At 39.4% G+C, this 25,651-nt stretch overlaps 1 protein-coding gene and 1 long non-coding RNA gene across 11 annotated transcripts in view; one reads left to right on the forward strand and one right to left on the reverse strand.

Moving 5' to 3' along the window:
* The window catches only part of map7b (microtubule-associated protein 7b), a 36,743-nt gene that overhangs the window by 8,514 nt on the left and 2,578 nt on the right, over positions 1-25,651 (forward strand). For 2 of the 10 annotated variants that reach the window (XM_051960890.1, XM_051960882.1), the window contains exons 2-18: positions 9,365-9,505; positions 10,190-10,267; positions 10,902-11,065; positions 11,910-12,027; positions 12,847-12,948; positions 13,765-13,875; positions 15,061-15,141; positions 17,028-17,147; positions 19,154-19,338; positions 20,618-20,766; positions 22,097-22,320; positions 23,521-23,671; positions 23,757-23,925; positions 24,610-24,714; positions 24,798-24,848; positions 24,940-24,964; positions 25,049-25,160. In XM_051960890.1, coding sequence (XP_051816850.1) covers positions 9,365-9,505; positions 10,190-10,267; positions 10,902-11,065; positions 11,910-12,027; positions 12,847-12,948; positions 13,765-13,875; positions 15,061-15,141; positions 17,028-17,147; positions 19,154-19,338; positions 20,618-20,766; positions 22,097-22,320; positions 23,521-23,671; positions 23,757-23,925; positions 24,610-24,714; positions 24,798-24,848; positions 24,940-24,964; positions 25,049-25,160 — 2,086 coding nt within the window. The remainder of the gene's footprint in view (positions 1-9,364; positions 9,506-10,189; positions 10,268-10,901; positions 11,066-11,909; positions 12,028-12,846; positions 12,949-13,764; positions 13,876-15,060; positions 15,142-17,027; positions 17,148-19,153; positions 19,339-20,617; positions 20,767-22,096; positions 22,321-23,520; positions 23,672-23,756; positions 23,926-24,609; positions 24,715-24,797; positions 24,849-24,939; positions 24,965-25,048; positions 25,161-25,651) is intronic. The other 8 variants (XM_051960883.1, XM_051960886.1, XM_051960887.1 and 5 more) reach the window with 8 other exon arrangements.
* On the reverse strand, positions 2,466-25,577 carry LOC127537740 (uncharacterized). Its single transcript, XR_007947562.1, has 3 exons — positions 25,442-25,577; positions 2,682-2,846; positions 2,466-2,582 (listed from the first exon to the last, which is right to left on the reverse strand). It is a non-coding gene; the product is annotated as an uncharacterized LOC127537740 (long non-coding RNA).

The raw sequence follows: 25,651 nt of genomic DNA on the forward strand, positions 1-25,651 counted from the left end.
CAGTGGAAGCAGTTTCTGAATATTCAACCCATGATGCCACATTTCACTTCCGTTTGTGGTGATTTTGCATCGGTTCGTGGTAGTTTTGCGTCTTTATGTGGTGTATTTGTGTGTTTTCCAGGTTAATTCCCTTTTTCTTGGACTGTTTGTGGAGATTTTGCCTCTTTTCACTGTGTGTTTGCAGGTTTTTGTGGTAATTTCCCTTCTTTTAGTGGTAAATTCATCTGATTTCTGAGAATAAAGCAGCTGGTGATGCATCCAGCAGCTGAACTATTGTAGAGGTGATTTCAGGTCTTTTTGTGGTGATTTAGGATCTGTTTTAGGTAAATTAAGGTCTGTTAATGATGATTCAACATCTTTTTGAGATCATTTCAGGTGTTTTAGTGGTGATTTAGCGTCTTTTGAGGTGATGTCAGATCTTTTAATGGTGATTTAGCGTCTTTTTGAGGTGATTTCAGATCTTTTAGTGATGATTTAGCATCTTTTTGAGGTGATGTCAGATCTTTTAGTGGTGATTTAGCGTCTTTTTGAGGTGATTGCAGATCTTTTAGTGGTGATTTAGCATCTTTTTGAGGTGATTTCGGATCTTTTAGTGATGATTTAGCATCTTTTTGAGGTGATTTCAGATCTTTTAGTGGTGATTTAGCGTCTTTTTGAGGTGATTTCAGATCTTTTAGTGGTGATTTAGCGTCTTTTTGAGGTGATTTCAGATCTTTTAGTGATGATTTAGCATCTTTTTGAGGTGATGTCAGATCTTTTAGTGGTGATTTAGCATCTTTTTGAGGTGATGTCAGATCTTTTAGTGATGATTTAGCATCTTTTTGAGGTGATTTCAGATCTTTTAGTGGTGATTTAGTGTCTTTTTGAGGTGATTTCAGATCTTTTAGTGATGATTTAGCGTCTTTTTGAGGTGATTTCAGATCTTTTAGTGATGATTTAGCATCTTTTTGAGGTGATTTCAGATCTTTTAGTGATGATTTAGCGTCTTTTTGAGGTGATTTCAGATCTTTTAGTGGTGATTTAGGATCTTTTTGAGGTGATTGCAGATCTTTTAGTGGTGATTTAGCGTCTTTTTGAGGTGATTTCAGATCTTTTAGTGGTGATTTAGCGTCTTTTTGAGGTGATTGCAGATCTTTTAGTGGTGATTTAGGATCTTTTTGAGGTGATTTCAGATCTTTTAGTGGTGATTTAGCGTCTTTTTGAGGTGATTTCAGATCTTTTAGTGATGATTTAGCGTCTTTTTGAGGTGATTTCAGATCTTTTAGTGGTGATTTAGCGTCTTTTCATGGAGACACGAGGAGATTTCTGTTGTAATAGAACAGATCCACCATCAGACCCACATCCAGCTGAACTAACATCAGAACTAAACTGACCTGATTCATTCACACTGAATTATTTGTGTCTGAACTCGACACAAAGCAGCCCGTGTGGCTTTAAATAATAATTCTGGTCCTTTTAGTGAGACATGTTGAGGTTTGTAGTTTTCTCAGAGGAGAGTCGTTCATGTTGGAGCTCGTTTAGATGATAAATAATAGAGGAGAACAGAGGAGAGCATCTGAGATATCAGATAACTGCTGCCTCTGTTTATTTAAAGACACATAAAGGAGTCATCAAACACTCGTCTGCAGCTGTTTAACTAGAATTCATCAGGAATAATGGGTTTTTATTCCTCAGGTACATGTTGGTTATAGAAAATAACCAGACCAGAAACCAGGTTCAGTGTTCAGACTGTGGATGGATCTAAACTGGTCTGGTCTGTGAACATCTCAAGTCTATCATAATGTGACGCAAAACAACACAAGAAATTATATAAAGCAACCAAAGTGTGATGTAAAAAGATGTAAAACAACAACAACGGGAGGCAGAATAACCCCAAATGATGTAAAATGACTGGAACATGAAGCAAAACAACCATGGATAGACGTGAAATGAGCAAAAGGTTCCACAAAATGACCACAGAAAGATGTAAAACGACCACGTAAACATTCTGAGGTCAGAAAAAAATGTGCAAACTCTGTCCAGAAAGACATGGAAAATGTTCAAAATCACTCAAAACTATGTAGAACTTTGGAAAATTTATCAAACTGACAAAATGTAGTCCACCGTCGTTCAAAAAAATGCAAAAAAGACCAAAGCGTTGGCCAAAAAATTACCACGATAAAGCAACTTTTGTCCAAGATTACTCATAAATCAGTTAAAAATGACAAAAACCTGTTGAGACTTACTCAGAAAAAGTACAGAATGACTCAAGAATTTGGACTTCAAGGACCTGGAATATTCTAAGTGAAAATAAACTTAAAGACTGGAAGCAGGAAAGGAGAACGTCCTCTGGAGAAAGTTCTAAAGTAGACCTACTGACAACTGGAGAAAGTTCTAAAGTAGGCCTACCGACAGCTGTAGAAAGTTCTAGAGAAGACCTACCGACAACTGTTGAAAGTTCTAGAGTAGACCTACCGACAACCGGAGAAAGTTCTAGAGTAGACCTACCGACAACCGGAGAAAGTTCTAGAGTAGACCTACCGACAACTGGAGAAAGTTCTAGAGTAGACCTACCGACAACCGGAGAAAGTTCTAGAGTAGACCTACCGACAACTGGAGAAAGTTCTAGAGTAGACCTACCGACAACTGGAGAAAGTTCTAGATTAGAGCTACCGACAACTGGAGAAAGTTCCAGAGTAGACCTACCGACAACCGGAGAAAGTTCTAGAGTAGACCTACCGACAACTGTAGAAAGTTCTAGATTAGACCTACCGACAACTGGAGAAAGTTCTAGAGCAGACCTACCGACAACTGGAGAAAGTTCTAGAGCAGACCTACCGACAACTGGAGAAAGTTCTAGAGTAGACCTACCGACAACTGGAGAAAGTTCTAGAGTAGACCTACTGACAACGGTCCAGTACAGATGGTTCTGATGAGGTGTGGGGAACTTTGGTCAGGTTTTGTTGATGTTTCTGTGGTGAATTTGCGTTTCTTTGTGCATGTTTTTGTGTGGATTGTGACTCTGTGGTGGTTTCAGATATTTTTGTGGTGAGTTTTTGTCTTTTTGCAGCTTTTCGTGGTGATTTAGTGTCTTTTCGTGTGCATTTTGCAATATTTTGTTTTAATTTGGACTCTGGTGGTTTATCATCATGTTAGTAATGTTGCAGCTTTTTGGAGTGATTTTAGTTTTTATGAGGTTATTTCGCATGATTTGTTGTGATTTTGAGCAATTTTTGGTAATTTAATGTCTTTTATGTTGATTTTGCGCCTTTTTGTGTTTTAGCATTTTTTAAAGGTGATTTTGCATCTTTCTGTGATTATTTCAAGCCTTTTTGAGGTCATTTCACATCATTTGTTGCGATTTGTGAGTGTTTTTGTGGTAGTTTACTGTCTGTTTATGTTTATTTTGCAGTTTTTGGCATGATTCTACATCTTTTTTTATGGTGATTTTGCATTATTTTAAGGTTATTTCACATCATTTGTTGTGACTTTTGTGTGTTTTTTGGTCATTCTGGACTCTTAGCTCATAAATATTCACAGTACGAAGGTCAAACGTTCCTTTAGATAAAATTACTGCAGATACAGAACCAGATGTTTTTGGTAGTGGTTTTTCTGTGTCCTCCAGCCTTTAACTGTGTCTCTGTTCGGTATAAACGATATAAAAGGTATAAACAGTGTAGTATAAACGATATAAACGTGGTTCTGGTGTTGTGGATCTGGTCCTGTTTCTGTAGTAAAGACTCTCCTCCCCCGTCGCCTCTAGCTTAGCGTTAGCAGCAGCTAATCCCCGGCAGGCCGACAGCAGAGCTTTAATCTAACTCTTAATCTGCCGCTGGGGGTGGAGCTGCAGGGATTAAACTCTCCCTGTTGGGGGTTGGAGACGCTCCGACCACGGCTGACCTCCGTCGTCTTCGCTCTGGAAGCTCTCCTCTCAGGGTTTCCCGCTCCTTCACGGACTTTAAACGGAGCTTATCTCAGCCGTCGGAGATGTTTCCGGGAAGTGGGACGACCGGTTCTGGAGCCGGGATCAGAGGACGCTAGCTGGGCTCTGAAGGTCCCGGAACAATGAGCCAGAGTCCAGGTAAAGGTGTGAACAGGTGGGAGGAGAGTCCAGGTAAAGATCCGAACAGGTGGGAGGAGAGTCCAGGTAAAGGTGTGAACAGGTGGGAGGAGAGTCCAGGTAAAGGTGTGAACAGGTGGGAGGAGAGTCCAGGTAAAGATCCGAACAGGTGGGAGGAGAGTCCAGGTAGAACTGCTGAGTCAGGCCGGCAGGGAGGAGGTCTGTAGGTTCAAGAGTTTCAGGTCAATATTTACCGATTTAACACATGGAAGCGTCAGACCAACAGGAATTATTGTCCTGATCAAGCAGCTGTTTGGCTCTAAAATGTCAGAAAATAATGAAAAACGTGGATCAGAGTTTTCTTTAAATCAGTTTACTGTCTGAGAGGAGGACAGAAAACAGAAAATATTCACTTCTAAGAGGCTGAAATCACAGAATCTACACTGTTTAAATAGAGAAATAGTGAAACTGATGAACCCATAGTCCAAATAGTTGAATGATCGTTGCTGCTCTTTGATAAATGAACATAAACAGACGCAACACGACTGTAGAGTCACTAAATCAACACATAAAGATGAGAAATGACTTTAAGAACAAAAAATGCAGTCAGACCAAAAACAGATTAAATCAACAAATAATCACAAAAAGAAGCAGAAGGAGATGAACCAGTTAAAGAACAGATGAAAAAAGACCAGAAATCAGTCAGACAGAACAAAGAAACGATAAATAAAAACCAGAAAAGAGATGCACAGAATCTACAGATAAAGCTGTAACGTAATCAGAACCGTGTTTCTGATAAAGAACATCACGTCTCCGGCTGAAGAAATGCAGAACTCTGGACTCTAGAATTCAGGAAGCGTGTTGCTGCTGCTGAGTTTTTACTGAACATCCTCACGTTTGTGTCTTTTACCTTCATGGTATGTCCTCAGAATAATCTAAGATGCCTTAAATGTTGAACAAAATACCTCAAAATGACCCAAAGTTACTTCAAATTTATCCAAAAAGAACTGAAAGGAGTTCTATTTAACATCATTAATGTGCTTCATCACCACCTAAACATCCTGACTGGAGATGTTCTGTGCACACTCGTGTACGTGCACACTCGTCTACGTGCACACTCCTCCAACGTTCACACCCATTAGCTGCCTTTCAGCTGCTCTTTATGACATTTAGAGTAAATATTGATCAGAAAACGTCCAGCAGCTGCTTCATTCATCACCAGGATCTCAATCAACTGAAGTTCTACAATAAAACCCTTTATTATATATTGTTATTATTAGATTTAGTTTAGAGTTCTGCAGTAAAACCCTTTATATGTTATTATATTTAGTTGTGAATCTTCTCTTTCTGTTCCGTCTTCCTGAACAGACCCGTTCCTGTGTTTAATGTACATGTTTGGTTTGTGACTCATGAACAAACACAACCTGCAGCTTCTCTGATGTTTTCTGGTGGATTTAATCCAGAATATTCCAACAGAAGCAGCTCAGTTTGTTCTGATAAACTCAGTCTAAAAAGCATCTGAAGATTTAAAGTTTCACTTTTCAGGATGAGGAGCAGAAATGTTGTTCATCTCAGATATTAGGCTGTAATCTGGAGTTATTGTTTATTTTGGAGGATATTTGAGCCATTTTAGATCATTTAAAGTAACAGTTTGATCAGCTTTTTGTTGTTTTCGTCAATATTTAAATCTTTTTGGACAAATGTTTAATCTTCTTTTTCAAATATACAGATAATTTTGAAATATTTTGAGTGATTTTGCTCAGCGATTGTTATTTAGGACAGATTTAGACTATTTGGATGAATTCTGTGTAGATTTTCTTATTTTAAAAGTATTTTCTGTTAGATTTATCAAGTTTTTGTCATTTTGCAGAAATCTTGAGTTATTTTGGTTGATTTTTGAGTCATTTTCCCAAAGTTTTTGTAATACTGGACAAATGTTGAACCTTCTTTATCAAAGGTAGAATTATTTTTATAATATTTTGAGTGATTTTGCACAGTGGTTGTTACTTTGGACACATTTAGAGTCACTTTAGACAAATTTGAGCTGATTTTCGTTCATTCTGGATCAGTTTTGGGCTCTTCTGACCAGTTTTTAAGGTAATATTTGAGTAATTTTCGTCCGCCTCCACGAAATGGAAAAGGGGATGTAGGTTTGGCCTCCCTCCGTCCGAGATGAAGGGGACAGCTTTTCTTGGAAACTATTACAGCTAGGATTACGAAATTTAGTGTGTAGCTTCACACCATGGACACCTTGATCAAGTTTGAAAATGAGACCTGTGCCATAATATTTAACAGAGTTATGGCCCTTGATCACTATTTTGGATATAGACTCATAGACATCACATGTGGCGGGGGATATTGATGACCATGTCATGCACTGTTTTCCAAATGCTACTGCTTCGCCATACTTTCACCTACAGACTTCATTTTAGTCTTTAAAAAAGCCCCAACTCTCTTCTTTTCAGCCATGTACATATTGTGACGGTGGGATTTATGGTTTTCCATAGAGGAGCCTCCAAAAACCCCTAGGTTGAGTAAAAAATCCCATGTTAGAGCATGTGCTCCTCTGGTGCTAGAGTGTGGAGAGGGACAAAATCTGTCCGTTTTTTTTTTACTTAAATCGCCATCCTGGCCAAACGGTGCATACTACAAGGACAATCCTTTCACAGACTATAGTAAAGACTCTCTACATTCATATGAGTCCGACATTGTTCACCTGGCACATTGTTACGTCACGCGCCAGCCCTTAATTGACGTGGGAACCTGATTCGCCCTCCATAAGGCTCAATGCAAATTTATGCCTTGTGCTGCTTCACACACAGCGATTTTACAACTGCCGTTTCTCGGTTATTTTTCACTCTACAGCAACATTAAACATACCGACCTCTTCCGTGACTCATCCTGCCACTCACCATCCGGTTACTTTGGAGCTAACATTCACGGTTAGCCCGTAATTAGCGACAGAACGCGACTGCAGCTGACAAGCTGTAAACTGCTGCAGGGGCGGCACTAGGTTTTCAGGACAAGGGGGGCTTAGCCCCCAGGAGATGCACACTATGTGAGTGAACGTTTAATTTTACAGCTGACAATTTAGTGTGTAGCTTCACACCATGGACACCTTGATCAAGTTCCAAAATGAGACCTGTGTGATAATATTTAACAGAGTTATGGCCCTTTATCACTATTCTGCATATAGACTCATAGACATCACATGTGGGGGGGGTATTGATGACCATGTCGTCTTGTTTGGACACAGTTTTGGTTTTATCCAGCATCCTTCCATCTTTCTGGTTCACAGTTAATCAGCACTGTAAAACAGAAAACTACACCATCTGTTTAAACTCATTTATAACTAATAAATAAAACTTCAGTCAAATATCAGATGAGCAACATTTATGTTCCTCATCCTGGAAAAGAAAACAGTAAATCTCATTAAACTCCGTTTTCCTGCCGTTCAAATGCAGCTGATTTTAATTAGTTTTATGTTAGTTGGATCAGAATCTTTTTCAACTCAGACGCACAGAAAATGACTCAAACTGTCCAAAAACATGAGAACTGGTCAGAATTACTCCAGAATGAATGAAACAGAATCAGTCCAAGCGTGTCCAGCGTGAGTCAGAAATGAATAGAATAGAATAGAAAGCCTTTATTATGAGCAGGACTTCTTAAACGTTCTTCTTTCCTGCGCTGAGCTGCAGAACGTTCAGACATTCTTCAGTTTTCCTCACCAGCAGAAAACAAATGTCTTTAATCACGTTTTCCTGATTCGACCTTCAGTCTGACGGCAGCAGAACTTTCCTCTGTTTCTGTTTCTGCTGACAGGAAGCTGCTGAGTCACTGTGAGTCATTAATCAATCATTAGTCAGTCATTGATCAATAATTGATCAGAGGAAACCCTGCAGCCAACGGGACACCTGAGGGCAGAAAGAACTCTGAGTTCAGCTCGTTTTAACGTGAGAAAAACACATTTATCAGACAGAATCCTGACGTTTGCATTCCTCTTTTGCTAAAAAAATGATAAAATAATGAGATTTTTAATTCGTGTTTTTACATCTGCAGGACAGAATTAGAGGCTGAGGCTTTATGGAGACACGAAACTTGTTTAAAATGACGAAAATATTCACTAAAATAGTTCAAAATTTGTCCAAAATAACATAAAGCTGATTAAAATGACCCCAGAATCTGTCCAAGATAAAAGTGAAGAAAATGATTCATAATGATTTAAGTTTAGACAAATATAATATAAGTTATTATTATTATTATAGTTATTATTGTTACTGTTCATAATAATTATTATTTTATTAGTAATATAATATATTTTAGTAATTATTAATAATATTGTGTAATAATTCTTTTAATGATTTATTAATTATTTTAATTTGTAATATTTACTTTTTGAAATTATTTTTATTATTGTATTATTATTATTTTTAATTACTTCAGAATCTGTCCAAAATTAGATAAATTTGAATAAATTTAAACATAATAATAATAGTAATTCTTCTTATTATTACTGCTACTACTAATAACTAACTTAGTATCATTATTATTGTTATTATATGTATTTATATAATTATTATTGGTTATTTTACAGTTTTTGCAGATAGAAATATCTTTTGTTAAACATTAAAAAGCCATTAAAGTACAAACTATAATAAAATTCCTGCTATAAACTACATTAAAAATGTGGAAACCGTTGTTATTTTACAGCAGTATTTAGCCGCCTGCTGCTGGAATATAACAGATTTTATTTTAGTTTTCGATGCCGTGTAGCAGCTCTGTGTCACTGATTTAATGTGAGTTATTCTGAGAGTTTCTGCTGGATCTGTGAAGAGATTAAAGCAGCTTTTTATCTAAATAAATTCTACGTATATTAGCAAGTTAAACATTTTTATGTAACTCCTCAGTGACTGTGGATCCTGGAGGTTTTTCTTCATCAGTAGATGGATGGATTTATGTGGAAGTTAAAGTTCTATTTGACCTCTCAGTGGATCCTGAGGTTTGTTCTCGTTGATGTTCTTCATCAGTAGATGGATGGATTTATGTGGAAGTTAAAGTTCTATTTAACCTCTCAGTGGATCCTGAGGTTTGTTCACGTTGATGTTCTTCATCAGTAGATGGATGGATTTATGTGGAAGTTAAAGTTCTATTTAACCTCTCAGTGGATCCTGAGGTTTGTTCTCGTTGATGTTCTTCATCAGTAGATGGATGGATTTATGTGGAAGTTAAAGTTCTATTTGACCTCTCAGTGGATCCTGAGGTTTGTTCTCGTTGATGTTCTTCAGCGGTTCTCCTGTCCTGACTCTGCTCCTCTTCCTCCTGCAGCTTCCTTCTCTCAGTACAGATCAGAAGATGGTCGGGGTTCTTCAGCAGCTCGTCCCGGTTCCTCAGGTTCTGGTCAGACCTTCACCCCGACCCCCAGTAGAACCACCACCAGCCCCAACACCAGCGGAGCCGTTAAAGCGGGTCGGTACCAGAACAGCAGCAGGTGTTCAGTTAAAGATGAAATGTTCTTTGACTTTTTAATGGTTTTTCACTTTCCTAATTTACCAGAACCTCCTAAAAACGACGCAGAATGTTCCCTAAATCACAACAACTGCTTAAAATGAGCTGAAATGTGACTCAGTTTGTCCAAAACTACAAAAATAATTCAAAGTGACTCAAACCTCTGTCTCTGAAAAGACTTTAAACTTCTCTAAGATGACAATAACTCGTCCTAAATGATTTGAAATTTACCGAAGATGACTGTAAACCTTTCTGAGAGGACTTTAAACCTGCTCACAATGAAAACAATGCTTCAGAACTTGTTTACATTACTTGTTGTGTTGTTTATGTTTTTTGTGTTGCGAATGTGTTGTTTATTCTGCTTTTGTTTGTTTTGTTCTTTGTTTTTTTATTCTGCTGTTTGTAGTGTTTGCAGTGTTTGTGCTGCTGTTTGTGTTGTTTATACTTTTTTGTTTGTGTTGTTGTTTGTTTTCTTTGTGCTGCTTTTTATATTTTTAATGTTCTTGTTTGTTTTGTTTGTGTTGTTTGTTTATATTATTTATGTTGTTTGTGCAGCTGTTTATATTTACATTTATGTTTGTTTTTAAATTGTTTACGTTTATGTTTGTTTTTAAATTGTTTATGTTTGTTTTCTTTGTGCTTCAGACTCGCTGCTCTTCAACAAGATCGATGAACGGCAGCGTTTGGCTCGGGAACGTCGGGAGGAACGAGAACGACAGAACGGTGAGTTCTGGTGGTTCTAGTGAGAGTTCTGGTGGTTCTAGTGAGAGTTCTGGTGGTTCTAGTTGGAGTTCTGGTGGTTCTACATAGAGTTCTGGTGGTTCTAGTGAGAGTTCTGGTGGTTCTACTAGAGTTCTGGTGGTTCTACATAGAGTTCTGGTGGTTCTACTCAGTGAGTTCTATTTACCAGGGTTCTGGTCTCCGTGAAGAACGAAAGTCTGGTTCTGGTCCATAAACTCATTGGATCCAGACTTCCAGAGTTCCCTTTAGGTCGGTTTTCTGTTGGTCTTGGTTATGTCCGGAGGTTCTCCTGGTTCTTCTGGTTCTCCTGGTTCTCCTGGTTCTCCTGGTGGGTCTGAGAGGATTTCCTGCGTTCTAAAGCTCTGTCACATGATGATCAGCTGATCAACGTTCTGCTGGAGCTCCCACAGATGTGGACCTGGAGGTTTTAAGTCCAGAGAAGACGATGGTTTATGGTTTTTAGTGGTTTGTTTTCTGGTTTTGTGTTTTCTGTGGGTTTTTTGTGTTCTTATCGGTGAAAGAAACCCCACTAGTGGTTGTTTTGTGTTTTTTTTTGTGTGTTTTTATGTTCTTAGTGGTAAAGATGATGTTTTTGTGTTTTTGGTGTGTTTTTTAGCGGTGAAAGAAGCCCAGCTGCAGGCCAAAGAGGAGCGAGCTCGGCAGCACTATGAGAAACATCTGGAGGAGAAGAGGAGGAAGCTGGAGGAGCAGAGGATGAAGGAGGAGAAGAGGAGGGCAGCGGTGGAGGAGAAACGGAGGCAGAAACTGGAGGAGGACCGGGTACGAATCACCTGTCCACAGCAACTCACCTGTCTGGAAAATAAAAACTATAAAAACCCCGTATAACAGAACAGAAAGAAGCTGGAGGAGGACCGGGTTCACATTTACCTGGATTCACTCACCTGTCTGGAACAAAACACAAAAAAATGTCCAGAATGTCTCTAAATGTGTCCAAAATGATTCTAAATTTGTCCAGAATGATTCTAAATTTGTCCAAAATGTCTCTAAATTTGTCCAAAATGATTCTAAATTTGTCCAGAATGTCTCTAAATGTGTCCAAAATGATTCTAAATTTGTCCAAAATGATTCTAAATTTGTCCAGAATGTCTCTAAATTTGTCCAGAATGATTCTAAATTTGTCCAAAATGATTCTAAATTTGTCCAGAATGTCTCTAAATTTGTCCAAAATGTCTCTAAATTTGTCCAAAATGATTCTAAATTTGTCCAGAATGTCTCTAAATTTGTCCAGAATGATTCTAAATTTGTCCAAAATGATTCTAAATTTGTCCAGAATGTCTCTAAATTTGTCCAGAATGTCTCTAAATGTGTCCAAAATGATTCTAAATTTGTCCAGAATGATTCTAAATTTGTCCAAAATGTCTCTAAATTTGTCCAGAATGATTCTAAATTTGTCCAAAATGTCTCTAAATTTGTCCAAAATGATTCTAAATTTGTCCAGAATGTCTCTAAATTTGTCCAGAATGATTCTAAATTTGTCCAAAATGATTCTAAATTTGTCCAGAATGTCTCTAAATTTGTCCAGAATGATTCTAAATTTGTCCTACATGTCTCTAAATGTGTCCTACATGTTTGTGATTTCTAAGTTGTGGTGGACGTCCTGCAGGTTCGTCATGAGGCGGTGATACGTCGGACGATGGAGAGAAGCCAGAAGACCAGAACCAAGACCAACCGCTGGTCCTGGGGAGGAGCTCTGAACACCAACACTCCCAGTACACCAGCAGGTAAAACACCACCACTCCCAGTACACCAGCAGGTAAAACACCAACAGTCCCAGTACCATTTTTTATCATGATTTTGCACCTTTTTGTGGTGATTTCATTTTTTTGTGGTAATTTTGCACATTTTTGTGTTCATTAACCATTTTTTAAAAACTGATTTTGTGCCTTTTTATGCTGATTTAGCATTTCTTTAGGTTATTTCACGTCATTTGTTGTGACTCATTTTGCAGTTTTGTGTTAATCTTGTGTCTTTGATAGAAATAGTTTTGGATTCTTTCACTCTGGAAATATTCCCAGTCTGAAGATAGAACTCTGATCATTAATAACGTTACTGGAGATGAACAACCAGATGTTCTGGGAGGATTTTATTTCAGATTTATTTTCATTTCTATCTAGTAACCCACTCGTTTCCTCTCTGCTGTGGAAACACTGCCTGCAGTTCAGCTGAAAACTCTGAATTTTTGTGGCCTGACTGTCAGTCAAAGCCGAATCATTCGTGGCTTCACTGATGTGTTGAAGAGCTCAGAATTTTTTGGTTTTTACAGAATCAAGTTACTACAAACGCTTTATTTTTGGTGAATTTTTAAATGAGACTTTTCCTACAGAGCAAAAAGTCAGTGATGGTTAGTTCAAGGACTGTGGGAAAACTGAATTCGATGATTCTTTCTGTTTTTGCTGTTTCTGGCTGATAGATGGAGTCGTTTTGGTGACTTTTTAAAGTTATATCATCCTTTTCTTTGCATTATTTCTGTTCCTGTCTCACCCCCCTCCGTCTCACCCCCCTCCGTCTCACCCCCCTCCGTCTCACCCCTCCTGGTCCAGGTTTTGTCGAGTCGGTCTTCTTCTGTCCACTCGACCTTGTTGGACTGGAGCACATGCAGAGTGCTTCCAGTCTCTACCGCAGACATGGGATGACCCTCCAATGTGAATATGACAGCTCCGTGTCCATTAGCGTTAGCGGCTAGCTCTAGTACTCTCACCACGGTTCCTCCACCTGAGACCCTCAAACATCTCTGACTCACCTGAAACTTTTACATCAAAATCTATGAATATTAAAAATGAGATCTGTGAGATTTTAGCTCAAAATATCAAAACTTTCTGAGACTTTAAGAAATAAAAATGCTGAATGTGAAGCTGTTTGAACATCATAATGCTGCCTCCACCGTGCTTCACATCATAATGCTGCCTCCACCGTGCTTCATGATGCTGTCTCCACCGTGCTTCATCATGATGCTGCCTCCACCGTGCTTCATCATGATGCTGCCTCCACCGTGCTTCATCATGATGCTGCCTCCACCGTGCTTCACTCAGATGTTGCCATTCAAACAGCCTCAAATTGAGACAAAACCTGCTGAAAGTGGGTCGACGGGCACTTTTTTATTTTATTAACTTGAAAAATACTTGATATATGAAGCTAAAACCTCACACATACTTCTATAAATATCTACGTTTTAGGCTCTAAAACTTTCAGGTGAATCTGAGCGGGTTGATCAGAAGTTCTTCTGAGGTTCTGAACTGGACGGACCTTTAGAACCGGTGGTACCATCACGGTTAGTGTTTGTTGTTGTGGTTTGAGGTTCCGTCCTGCAGCTGAGGAACATGTTAGATTCACTGTTAGAGTTCCCGTTTAGCACTAATTCATGTCGTCTCTTCGTAGTTCTTTAACCTGAACTAGAGACTCCAGCCGTCCTCTTCCTGCTTCTACTTCCTGTTTGATGTTTTTTGTCTCTTTGGTTCCAGATGCCGACAGACGCTCGGTGTCCACCATGAATTTGTCCAAACACACCGACCCGGTGATCACCAAACGCCTGTCCTCGTCCTCGGCCACGCTGCTGCACTCTCCTGACCGAGGTAACAAACTCCACCGTCTGAATTCACAAGTTTGAACTAAACAGAAACAGGACGACGACTTTGACTCAGTTTGGAGTCGACTGATTCTGATCGATTCTGTTTGATTTGCTGTTAATTCTAGTTTGTTATTTTTGTGTTTGTGTGGATGTTTTCTGGATATTTCCGTTGGTTTTGTGTTCATTTTATGTCTTTTACTAGTCAGTTTTAATCTCTTTTTTTGGTTATTTTGTGCGTGTTTGTGTTGGTTTTGCAACTGTTTGTGTTTATTTTGTGCTTCACATCATGATGCTGCCGCCACCATGCTTCACTGTAGGGATGGTGTGTTTGTGTTTGGTGTTCAACAAACACAGTGGGTTGTGCTTTTTGGTTTGTCTCCTTGTTTTGTTTGTTTTTTTACATCTTTGCAGCCGTTCATGCCGTTTGTTTTTAGTATTTTTTTTTCATCTTTACGGTTGTTTTTTCTCTGTTTGCATTGGTTGAGCGTCAGTTTGCGTCTCATTCGTTGATATTTAGTCTCCTTGCTGGCACATTTTGTGCTCATTTTGTGTCTTTTTTGTGATCGGTTTGTGTATTTGCAGCCGTTTAGCATCTAGTCGTCCTTTTGTGTGTCTTTGTGATTTTATCTTTGTTTGCATTGAATCAACATCTGTTTGTGTTTATTTTGTATCTTTATTAGTCAGTTTTAGTCTCTTTTTGGTGATTTTGTGTCCTTGTTGTGTTTATTTTTATTGGTTTGTGTCTCGTCATTTGTTTTTCTTTACATCTTAGAAGCTGTTTTGTGTCTTAGATGTGATTCTATCTCTGTTCTACATCTGTTTGTGTCCATTTTGCCTCTCTTTCTGGTCTTTTTGTGTCTTTGTCGCTGTTTCATGACAAGAAATGACAAAAGCAAAAAACAAAACAACAACAAAAAAAAGAACGTTCTTTGTCTATATATAAGCAAGATGAAAATGAGACCCTCTGGAGGGCCGGTTTCAGACCGTGGACCTCATGTTTGACACCCTGGTCTGAGTGTTATTTGGGATTAAACAGAAGAGAAATAAGCTTTTAGATGAACCTGACTGGACTTTGATCAGATAAATAACCTGGATTCTAAATCATGTCACATTTCAGCCCTTTCCTGTGTCTTGCTGCTGCTCTGAGCTTCAGGTCTTCTTGTCTTCTTCGTCTTCGTGTTGCTAACAGGGTTACAGAGGAGAGCAGCTTCTTCTCCTGTCGTCAGCAGATCTCAGTCCAAACTGCACCCGGGGAGCAGCAGGAACTCAGGTGGCTTCTGGGAAACGTTTACAGACCAGAGACCTGCAGACTGAATCTCTCCTCTGAGGTTTTCATTCATCTCTGAGCTGCTGCTGTTTTTAAATGGTTTATTTTACGTTCAGAACAAACGCTGCTCCATCAGAGGATCAAGATTTCTCCGTCCAGCGTGACCCCGTTCTCTAATCCGCTGTTGGATAATCTTTTTGTTTTTGTGGGAACACTGTACGCTGTTTTCATCCCGGCTGAAATATTAACACGTTTACAACAACACGCACGTTTCAGGCGTCGTTAGAGACTTAAAACGGCAGCAGAACGCTTTAAAACCTGCAGCAAAAACCTGTTAAAGGATCCAAACGAGCAGCAAAAACCTCCAAACCTTCAGAGGAGAGAACCGGTTTCAGTCCTCTTTCATCTGTGCTTTATTCTCTGCAACCTGCAGATGTTCTCCTGCAAACTTCTGCATGTTTGTTTGGTTCTAATGAAGTTTTCTTTAAGGTCATTATTTTCCTGCTGAGACGCTGCATGGCCAAACAGCCTGACCCTCTGAGCCCCAAGCTGCAGATTTATCTGCTCCTGTCTCATTTTTCTCTACAATCTGGAGTCCTGCAGCTCTGTGGAAACAGAAAGTCTGCTGTCACTGACAGTTCAGCTGAAAACTCCCTGAATTTTTGCCGTTGTTCTGTTTTCACATCTGATTAAATACTATCTTGATGTTTGCAGAAAGGAGCTCAAATGTTTTTGTTTTTAGAGTCCAGTTAAAGCAAAAGGTTGATTTTTGGCTAATTTTAAAAAGAGACGTGATGAATGAAGTCCTTTTGATGAAACGCTGCTGTTTGAAGCTCAGATTAAGCTGATGATACGTTCAAGGACCTTCAGGGAAAGTTGGAAATCTGAAGACTTTTTCTGTTTTTACAATTTCTGGCTGATAAATGGAATCATTTTGGGCATTTAGATGTTTTTTTGTAACATTTCTCTGGCAGGTTTTGTCGTTCTTGGTTTTTTTTAAACATAAATTTACAGATTTCTTGAAAAATTGAGGCTGTTTTCATAAAATGCTGCTTTAAATGCATGTTAAGTGTGTTTGTGCTTCAGTCTGGACTCTCTGTTTGCATGCAGCTCTATCGCAGCAGCAGACTGAGCATGCTCACAGCTGCACCTCGCCGTGTTCATGAGCCAGAAGGGATTCTATCTGGTTTCTAATCAGCTGATCGGTTGTGCTGCTATCAGGCTTCAGACGTGTTTGATTCCAGATGTTGTTTGATTCCAGACGTTGTTTGATTCCAGACGTCATGTTTGATTCCAGATGTTGTGTTTGATTCCAGATGTTGTGTTTGATTCCAGACGTTGTTTGATTCCAGACGTCATGTTTGATTCCAGATGTTGTGTTTGATTCCAGATGTTGTGTTTGATTCCAGACGTTGTTTGATTCCAGACGTTATGTTTGATTCCAGATGTTGTGTTTGATTCCAGACTTTGTTTGATTCCAGACGTTATGTTTGATTCCAGATGTTGTGTTTGATTCCAGATGTTGTGTTTGATTCCAGACGTTGTTTGATTCCAGACGTTATGTTTGATTCCAGATGTTGTGTTTGATTCCAGACGTTGTTTGATTCCAGACGTTATGTTTGATTCCAGATGTTGTGTTTGATTCCAGACTTTGTTTGATTCCAGACGTTATGTTTGATTCCAGATGTTGTGTTTGATTCCAGACTTTGTTTGATTCCAGACGTTATGTTTGATTCCAGATGTTGTGTTTGATTCCAGATGTTGTGTTTGATTCCAGACGTTGTTTGATTCCAGACGTTATGTTTGATTCCAGATGTTGTGTTTGATTCCAGACGTTATGTTTGATTCCAGATGTTGTGTTTGATTCCAGGCGTTGTGTTTGGTTTCAGGGCTGCGTCGCCTCCCGTTGACGCCGTGGGAGAGCAGCATGGTGAACCGCCTGCAGCAGCCGACTCATTCCTACCTGGCTCGAAGCCGCAGCGCCATGAGTCTGTCTGGAGAGCAAACGGGTAAACACCTGAAACAGCTGATAAACCAGCTGATAACAGCTGATAGGAACCTTCAGGTGGAGAACAGATGTTGAAGGAGGAAAATGCTGCTACAAGTTTGATTCTCTGCAGAAGAACAGTTTCAGATCTTAATCAGATTTGTTGAGACTTAAAGCGTTAAACCGTCTGAAGGTTTCTCTGATAGCCAGTAAAACACACACACACACACACACACACACACACACACACACACACACACACACACACACACACACACACACACACACACACACAGGTCTGAACTAATAATCTGTTCAGGAAGTTACTTCTGATACGTCTGCCTCTGTTACCATGGTAACAGTAACTTTACATCAGTATAAATCTGTCCAAAATGACAAACATCCAAAGTGAATTAAAACGTATCAGAAATGACAGAAAGTCACCAAAATGACTTGAAATGCGTCTAAAATGATTTTGAAATTGTGCAGAATGATAAAAGATGAATAAAAATCACTTTATAATGATCTTCAATGACAAGAAAAACTTCAAAATGTCTTGAAATTTGTTCAAAATCACCAGAAACCTTTCCAAAATGAGAAACAAATGTCTAAATGTACTAAAACTGTATCACAAGTCACAGAAAATGTCCAGAATGACTTCAAATGTGTCTAAAACTGCTTAAAAATAGTCAGAAATGGTTAAAAAAAGAATCAAAATGTCTATAGAATGGTCTCAAGTGACAAAGAAACGAATAAAAAACTCTAAAATGTCTTGAAATTTGTTCAGAATGAATTGAAATCTGTCCAAACAGAGATCTGAGGAACAGATGGTGTGTTTGTTGTTTGTTAGTACACTGCTAACATCTGCCAGCACTTTACATAATTACTGTGTTCAAATATTAAATAAGTCCTAAACATAAGACAGTAGTTTGCATAAATGTCCCCAGCAACAGATTCACATCTTCAAAAGCTTAATTAGAGCATTCTAAGCATCAGAGTCCGCATTTTGAACATTTACAGGTTTGTTCTCCCCTCTGACTAAACCAAAGTCAACATTTGTCCAAAATGACTTGAATCTCATTTAGAGTTTCTACATTTTTTTCTCCAAAATGACTTAAAACGCTAAAGAAATGTCAAAATAGTTACAGTTGTCCAAAGCGATAAGAAAATGTCCAAAGCAAATGGCCGCAAAACGACTTAAAATTGGTTCAGAATCCTTAAAAAATGTCACGATTTGATGATCCACGGTGAAGAAGTTTGTACAGTGACGGGGAATTTGTCCAACGTGACCCAGAACTGGTCCAAAACGGCAAAAAAGACGTTCAGATTGAGCTAAGAACGGTCTAGAAGGACGAACCGGAACGTCTAGAGATTTTAGACTTTTAGAGCCCAAAAAGCTGCAATGAAACACACTGAAGGAACTAAAAGCAGGACATTTATCCTCTAAAGAACTCTGATCTGAGCTGGATGTTGAAGCGTTTCTGATGCCTGCAGAGATCTTTGTTCTTCTGTCTGAGGTGGTTTACATCTTCTATCTTCCTGCTCGTGTTTCTGGATTTCTGCTGCATGTTCTCCGTGTTTTCTGCTCTAATCTCAGATTCTCACTGGTTTCTTCTGATAAAGCAGAAGTTCTTCATCTCTGGGTCGTTCTGGAGAAGTTTCATGGTCCAGAAAGTTTCTTCTAACCGGATCAGTGACTGAATATTTAACCTGCTGGTGGTTGCAGCTCTTCTTCTGATCAGTAGAACTAACACGGGTTTCTCTTCTTCTCCATTCCTACCAAACATCTTTTCCATTCCTACCAAACATCATCTCTGTTCTACCAAACTTCTTCTCTGTTCCTTCCAAACATCTTCTCCATTCCTACCAAACATCTTCTCCATTCCTACCAAACATCTTTTCCATTCCTACCAAACTTCTTCTCTCTTCTTTCCAAAACATCTCCTCCTTCCTGTGGCCTCCTCGACCTTCTGCTCCTCCACTAACCTCCTCCTGGTCCATGGTTCTGCTCGTCCTCCTGCTTCATAGCGTTGCCTGTGTGTCCTCGCTCAGTGTCCTGCCACCCGATGGGCTCCATGTCCTTCAAGGCCCTGCAGGTGGCGCCGCTGCCCCACTGTCGCAGCCACGACCGCAGCCTGAGCAGGGAGACGGCGTCCTCCAGCTCCACCGTCCCACGGAGAAGAACCACCGGAGGAATCCAGGTAGGAATCCAGGTAGGAACCCAGGTAGGAAAAAGCAGGGAGGACGTAAAGTCTGGAACCGTCTGAGAACCTGCTGGCAATTGATCCAGAAGTTACTGATCTGAAGAAGATGTGCAGCCAGTTGAGAGACAAAAAGACTAACGAGCAGCTAAAGAGATGCTAAGGAGACACTGACCAACTGGTGAAGAGATGCTGTTGAGATGCTAGCTAGACATTAATGAGGTCCTGACAAGCTGCTAAAGACATGCTAGTGAGATGCTAACTAGCTGCTGAAGAGATGCTAACCAGCCTCTAAAGAGATGCTAATGAGATGCTAACAAGATATTAACAAGGTGCTAAGAAGCTGACAAAGAGATGCTAATGAGACACTAACCAGCTACTAAAGAGATGCTAACAGATGCTAGCTAGACGTCTGTGTTTGTCCTGAACTCTGATGATCCTCAAACTCCTCAGTTTGAACCTCATCCAGACCAACTGAAGGAAGGGTTGAAGTTTTAAACATTAGATACACTATAAAAACATTTAAAACTGTGATTTTTCTGGTCACTTTTCAATCCTCGATTTTAAACAATAATTCAATAAATAAAGGTAATAAAATAATTTTATTTCAAATATTGGTATTATATGTGTGGAATAATACATTTTTAGCAGATTTAAATATAGTAAAACTTCCATTTTATGGTCAAACACAGTAAAAGAACAAATTACTAAAAGAACTGATACGGAATTTCTAAATTTATGTTTTATTTATTTTTTCACAGTGATTTTACTGGTTATTAAACAATATTATTAAAATGTTTCAGTCCTTAATATTTACAATTTTTCTTTCAAATATTAACAAATATATATACACTAGATATACATTTTATGATCAAATTTAAAGAACAAATTATTATTTATAGAAATGCTGATTTATAAATGAAAGTTATTTAACGTTTTGAATGTTTTTCAGTATGTTAATTTGTACTTAATAATTTCACTAGATATCTAGTTATCTACTAAAATTATTGTACTGATTTTCATCAACAAAACAAGAAAACCATAAAATAGCAGTAAATTATTGATGAAGTTTATATTAAAAACAGTTCAAACATGTTTTTTATTTATCTTTTTTTTTTTACAGTGTATCAGATGGTCTGATTGAGTTTTTTTCTGTCTTTTAGGCGTCTAGTTGCCAGATAAACACTGGTTTTAATCCCGGTACCGTCTGGTTCTGGTTCTGCAGATTTTGGACCTGTTTATTGAGAATCTGAATCTTTAAAATCAGATTAATTTCCTGTTTTTGTTGCAGCAGCTGAAGCAGAAGGACCGAGACAACGTCAGGAAGTCGTGGAGCAACCTGTCCCTGCCTCTGACTCCAGTCCTCAGTTTACCTCCGACCAAACGCTCCGCCTCCCCGGCTAAGAAGAGCGGCAGAGTGGTGGCGCCCCCTCCTGGCAGGTAAAGATAACAGATTTCTAAGCTGCAGGACAGACGGTAGACAGGAGGAAACTGGTTTAATCAGAGCAGAAAGAAGGTTTTACTGAACATGTTTCAGGAGTCATGGATCAGAAAGTGTTGCTGCTCCGTCTCAGGTTTACTTCACAGTTTAGTTCTTTGCTCTTTGGATCCAAAACTAAGTTCTGTAAAATAATCTGGATGAGTTTTTAGAACTTCATGTTTTCAGACTTGGACTTTTTTTCACCTTAAAAGCAAACCTGAGAATTCATTTTAAAGGTTCAGTATCTCCAGAAATAAAACCAACATCAAGTCCAGAATGACTCAATATTTGTCACAAAATAACAATAAAAATAATATTTAATTCAAAACCTCCAATCCGGGCTGGTCTAGTGTCTCCATAAAGTTCCTCTAAGTGTTTATCTATGGATGGATCCATGTTTCTACTAAAATACAGACTTTAACTGACATTTCACCTTCTGAGGCTCTAACATCAGTAGAACCTGATGAGTAGAAAGTAGAACTCCAACATCTAGACCTCTATGAACATCTAGACCAACATCATAGAGGTCTAGGTGTTCATGGAGGTCTAGGTGTTCATGGAGGTCTAGATCTTCATAGAGGTCTAGATGTTCATAGAGGTCTAGGTGTTCATAGAGGTCTAGATCTTCATAGAGGTCTAGATGTTCATAGAGGTCTAGGTGTTCATAGAGGTCTAGATGTTCATAGAGGTCTAGGTGTTCATAGAGGTCTAGATGTTCATAGAGGTCTAGGTGTTCATAGAGGTCTAGATGTTCATAGAGGTCTAGGTGTTCATAGAGGTCTAGATGTTCATAGAGGTCTAGGTGTTCATAGAGGTCCAGATGTTCATAGAGGTCTAGGTGTTCATGGAGGTCTAGATGTTCATAGAGGTCTAGATGCTGGAATTATATTTTCTACTCATCAGGTTCTACTGATGTTAGAACCTCAACAGTTGGAGAAACATGGACCAAAGTCTGTATTTCAGTAGAAACATGGATCCATCCATAGATAAACACTTACAGAACTTTATGGAGACACTAGACCAGCCCGGACTGGAGGTTTTGCACTTTTTAAGGACCAATAATGAAACTTTCATCCTCTGTTGGATCCATTCAAACTCTTCAGTCTGTTCTCACCACATTTCATGGATGGTAGTTTAGTTTTATTCATGGAGACATTAAACCTTTATAGTGGCCTCATGTTTGTTTGTTTTTGGGTGAAAATACAAAAACCTCTCAGGTCTCTCTGTGGATCCACAGACTGTCCTGTATTTCCTCTTCTTGGACTACTTTTTTTTCTGTTTTCTCCTCAGACCTCCGCAGAAGTCGGCTCGTCCTCCCACTCCAAAGCTGCTGAAGTCTCTTGGAGCTGAAGATCCTGGAAACCTCCGTCCGCTCACGATCTCCCCAGAGAGCTCCGACCCGTCCACGCCCACCAGAACCCGGCAGGACGACGAGGAGCAGGTCCTCAGTCCTCCTCTTCCTCGACCTCAACCTCTGGGTCAGAACAAGACGTCGTCTGAAGCGGCAGCCGGAGGTCAGTCCCACTTTATTTTACTAACGGGATGCAAAATCTGTTAAAAAAGCTCATCTAGAGCTCCAGAAACTGCTGATAAAACAACAATAGGTGATTAAAATACAGCAAACTGTCATTTTATTATTAAACACTGATAAGGAACAAATGAATGTCTGTAGAAAAACTGATTCTGGATGTGGAAATTATTCACCGTCTTTTATGACAGTAAAAACATTCATTCATATTTTCTGTGATATCTGTAATTTACACACCCAGTAGCAGTTAGTTCCCATTTTAAAATCCTTTGTCTGCATTATTATTCTTTGAGATATTTATAAATTTCTGTAAATTAACGGAATATTTTTCCCTTTAAATTCTAATATGTATAAAACTACCATATTTTTGTTGAATATGTGTGAAATAAGAGTTTAAAATAATGATTTTGGATGTTTAAATCCTTAAGAAACGTAATTTTTCTTTCAAAAAAATAACATGTGTCTAAATGTACACGCCCTGTCAAAAGTTTTAGGACGCTATCTCATTCATTTGAATAAGAAAGCGTCCTAAAACTTTTGACAGACGGTGTATGTATATTTCTGATTTCTTATTTACGGTTAACATGTAAATCAGGAGTTTTTGCTACGATTTTACGTGATTGTACTTCATCCCGCCCACAGTTTAACCTGAAATACACGTTAAAACGTTTTAATTTTATAAGATGAGTTATTATTTAGTTGTTGTTGTAATAAATATAAAGTCAACCAAAGACTGTATTTTAGTAGAAACATGGATCCATCCACAGATAAACACTAACAGGAACTTTATGGAGACACTAGACCACCAAAGTTTCATTTCTAAGAGTCAAAAAATATACATTTTTGCCATTTTGTCACATTTTCGGACAGGTTTGGTGTCATTTTGGAAATTTTCAAGAAATTTTGGACACATTTCAAGTCAGTTTAGACAAGAATTGACTCATCTTGGACTGTTTCTGTTCTGTTCAAGTGCAAAAAGCCAAAAACTGGAACCTTGTCTCACACATCAGATTCTACTGATGTTAGTCTCAACGGTTGGAGAAATGTTGACCAAAGACTGTTTTAGTAGAAACATGGATCCATCCACAGATAGACACTTCCAGTAAACTGTGATGACCAGTAGCAGCAGGTTTCCATCGTGGATGAGTCCGTCTGAAGTCCAACCTTGTGTTCTGATGCCTTCCAGAGAGCGTCAGCAGCCCTCCAGCCCACAAACCTTCAGCCGGAACCACCGACCCAGAGGAGGCCAGCCGGATCCTGGCCGAGAAACGCCGTCTGGCCCGAGAACAGCGGGAGAAGGAGGAGGAGGAGCGACGGCAGCAGGAGGAGCAGGCCAGGTACCACCAGAACCAGAACCAGAACCAGAACATGGAGGAACACATGGAGGTCTGAGGGTTGATCTTTACCGTTCATGTCTGACAGACTGGCCAGGGAGGAGATGGCTCGACGGAAGGCCGAGGAGAGAGCCAGGAGGGAGGAGGAGGTCCAGCGGCAGGCCGAGGAGAGGAGGAGGAAGGAGGAGGAGGAGAGGAAGGCCGAGGAGGAGAAGCTCCAGAAGGAGAGAGAGGAGGCCGAGAGGCTCCAGAGACAGGTCAGAAAAGTACAGTTCCAGTTTCACATGCAGCTAAAAAGTGCATTTTGTGTTTGCTTTGGTTGACTTTGTCTGACATTTACGTTAGTTTGATTACATTAAAGTGGGGAACATGTACAAAAAATAAGAATTTTAGAAGACGGCAAATTCTTTTTCACCCGACTGGAAGTATTCTCCTTTTACTGTTTTTCAGCATTTAGTCAGGGTCAATTTCATTTGAATTTTTGGATGAGAATTCCAGCCATATGGGTTCTGTAAAGACAATTTGAATTGGAATTAGTGTTGTATAAATAAAATTGAATTGAATTTACAAAAAAGACTCTTTAATGTCAAAGTGAAAACACATTTCTACAAAGTGATGCCAGTTAATTAAAAATATCAACCTGATCCAAGTAAGTTAGTATCATTATCTGAATATGCAGCTACATTTTCCCCAATAATCCACATTTCAGATGCAGTAGATCAGCTGGTTAGCTAACAGGCGCCATGACAGAGACTTCTGAGGAGCTTAATGACCAACCAGCTCATTTGTGTTTAGTTCAATCAGGATCAAACGGGACGTTGAATCTATACCGCTGTGGGGTTTTTTGGCCGTTTGCTCGGCAGGAATCGAGCCTGCAGCTACACCAACCACACCACTGCTCCACCGATAAAGAAATGATAGTTTTACTGGATATGTTTCAGAAAGAGGAGGAGGAGTCCCGGCAGAGGGAGGAAGCAGAGCGACTGAGGCTGGAGAGAGAGAAACATTTCCAGAAGGAGGAAGCTGAACGTCTGGAGAGGAAGAAGGTGGATCTGCCTTAAAGAAGTTCTTCAAACATTCACAATAATAAAATGTTCAGCTTGTTAAAGTTGTGTTTCTGAACCTTCAGCGTCTGGAGGAGATCATGAAGAGAACCAGGCGCTCAGACCCAGCAGAAAAGGTAGAAACAGGGTCAGAATCTAATAAAAAAACACCCAAATAACGGATATTTATATGTTAAATTCTGTTTTTTTTTTTCATTCCATCTGCAGAAAGTGAGGAACGGTGACGAAGCAGGTCAGTTTAAAATCTACAATCATTCAGTTTATCTTCTAAATAGACCCTCTACAGGTGTTCATGAAGGTTCTGTTTGGTCCTCAGTGAGTCCAGCTTCTTCTGCAGGGACTCTCAGCAGTAACGGACGTCAGCCGGACCAGAACCAGGACCAGAACCAGGACCAGAGCAGCACAGAGCAGAACCATCCTGACCAGAGGTGGGCCTCATAGAGCTCTGATATTACCTGGACCATTCTGTAGAAAACCTCAACCAGAATGTAAACCAGAAAGTCTGTAGAGGAGAATGTCCCTTGGAGAAAGTTCTAGAGTAGACCTACCGACAACTGGAGGAAGTTCTAGAGTAGACCTACCGACAGCTGGAGAAAGTTCTAGAGTAGACCTACCAACCACTGGAGAAAGTTCTAGAGTAGACCTACCGACAACTGGAGAAAGTTCTAGAGCAGACCTACCGACAACTGGAGAAAGTTCTAGAGCAGACCTACTGACAACTGGAGAAAGTTCTAGAGTAGACCTACTGACAACTGGAGAAAGTTCTAGAGTAGACCTACCGACAGCTGGAGAAAGTTCTAGAGCAGACCTACCGACAACTGGAGAAAGCTCGAGAGTAGACCTACCGACAACTGGAGAAAGCTCGAGAGTAGACCTACTGACAACTGGAGAAAGTTCTAGAGTAGACCTACAGACAACT

Source organism: Acanthochromis polyacanthus, chromosome 16 (genome assembly GCF_021347895.1).
Source record: "Acanthochromis polyacanthus isolate Apoly-LR-REF ecotype Palm Island chromosome 16, KAUST_Apoly_ChrSc, whole genome shotgun sequence".
Lineage (NCBI taxonomy): Eukaryota > Metazoa > Chordata > Actinopteri > Pomacentridae > Acanthochromis > Acanthochromis polyacanthus.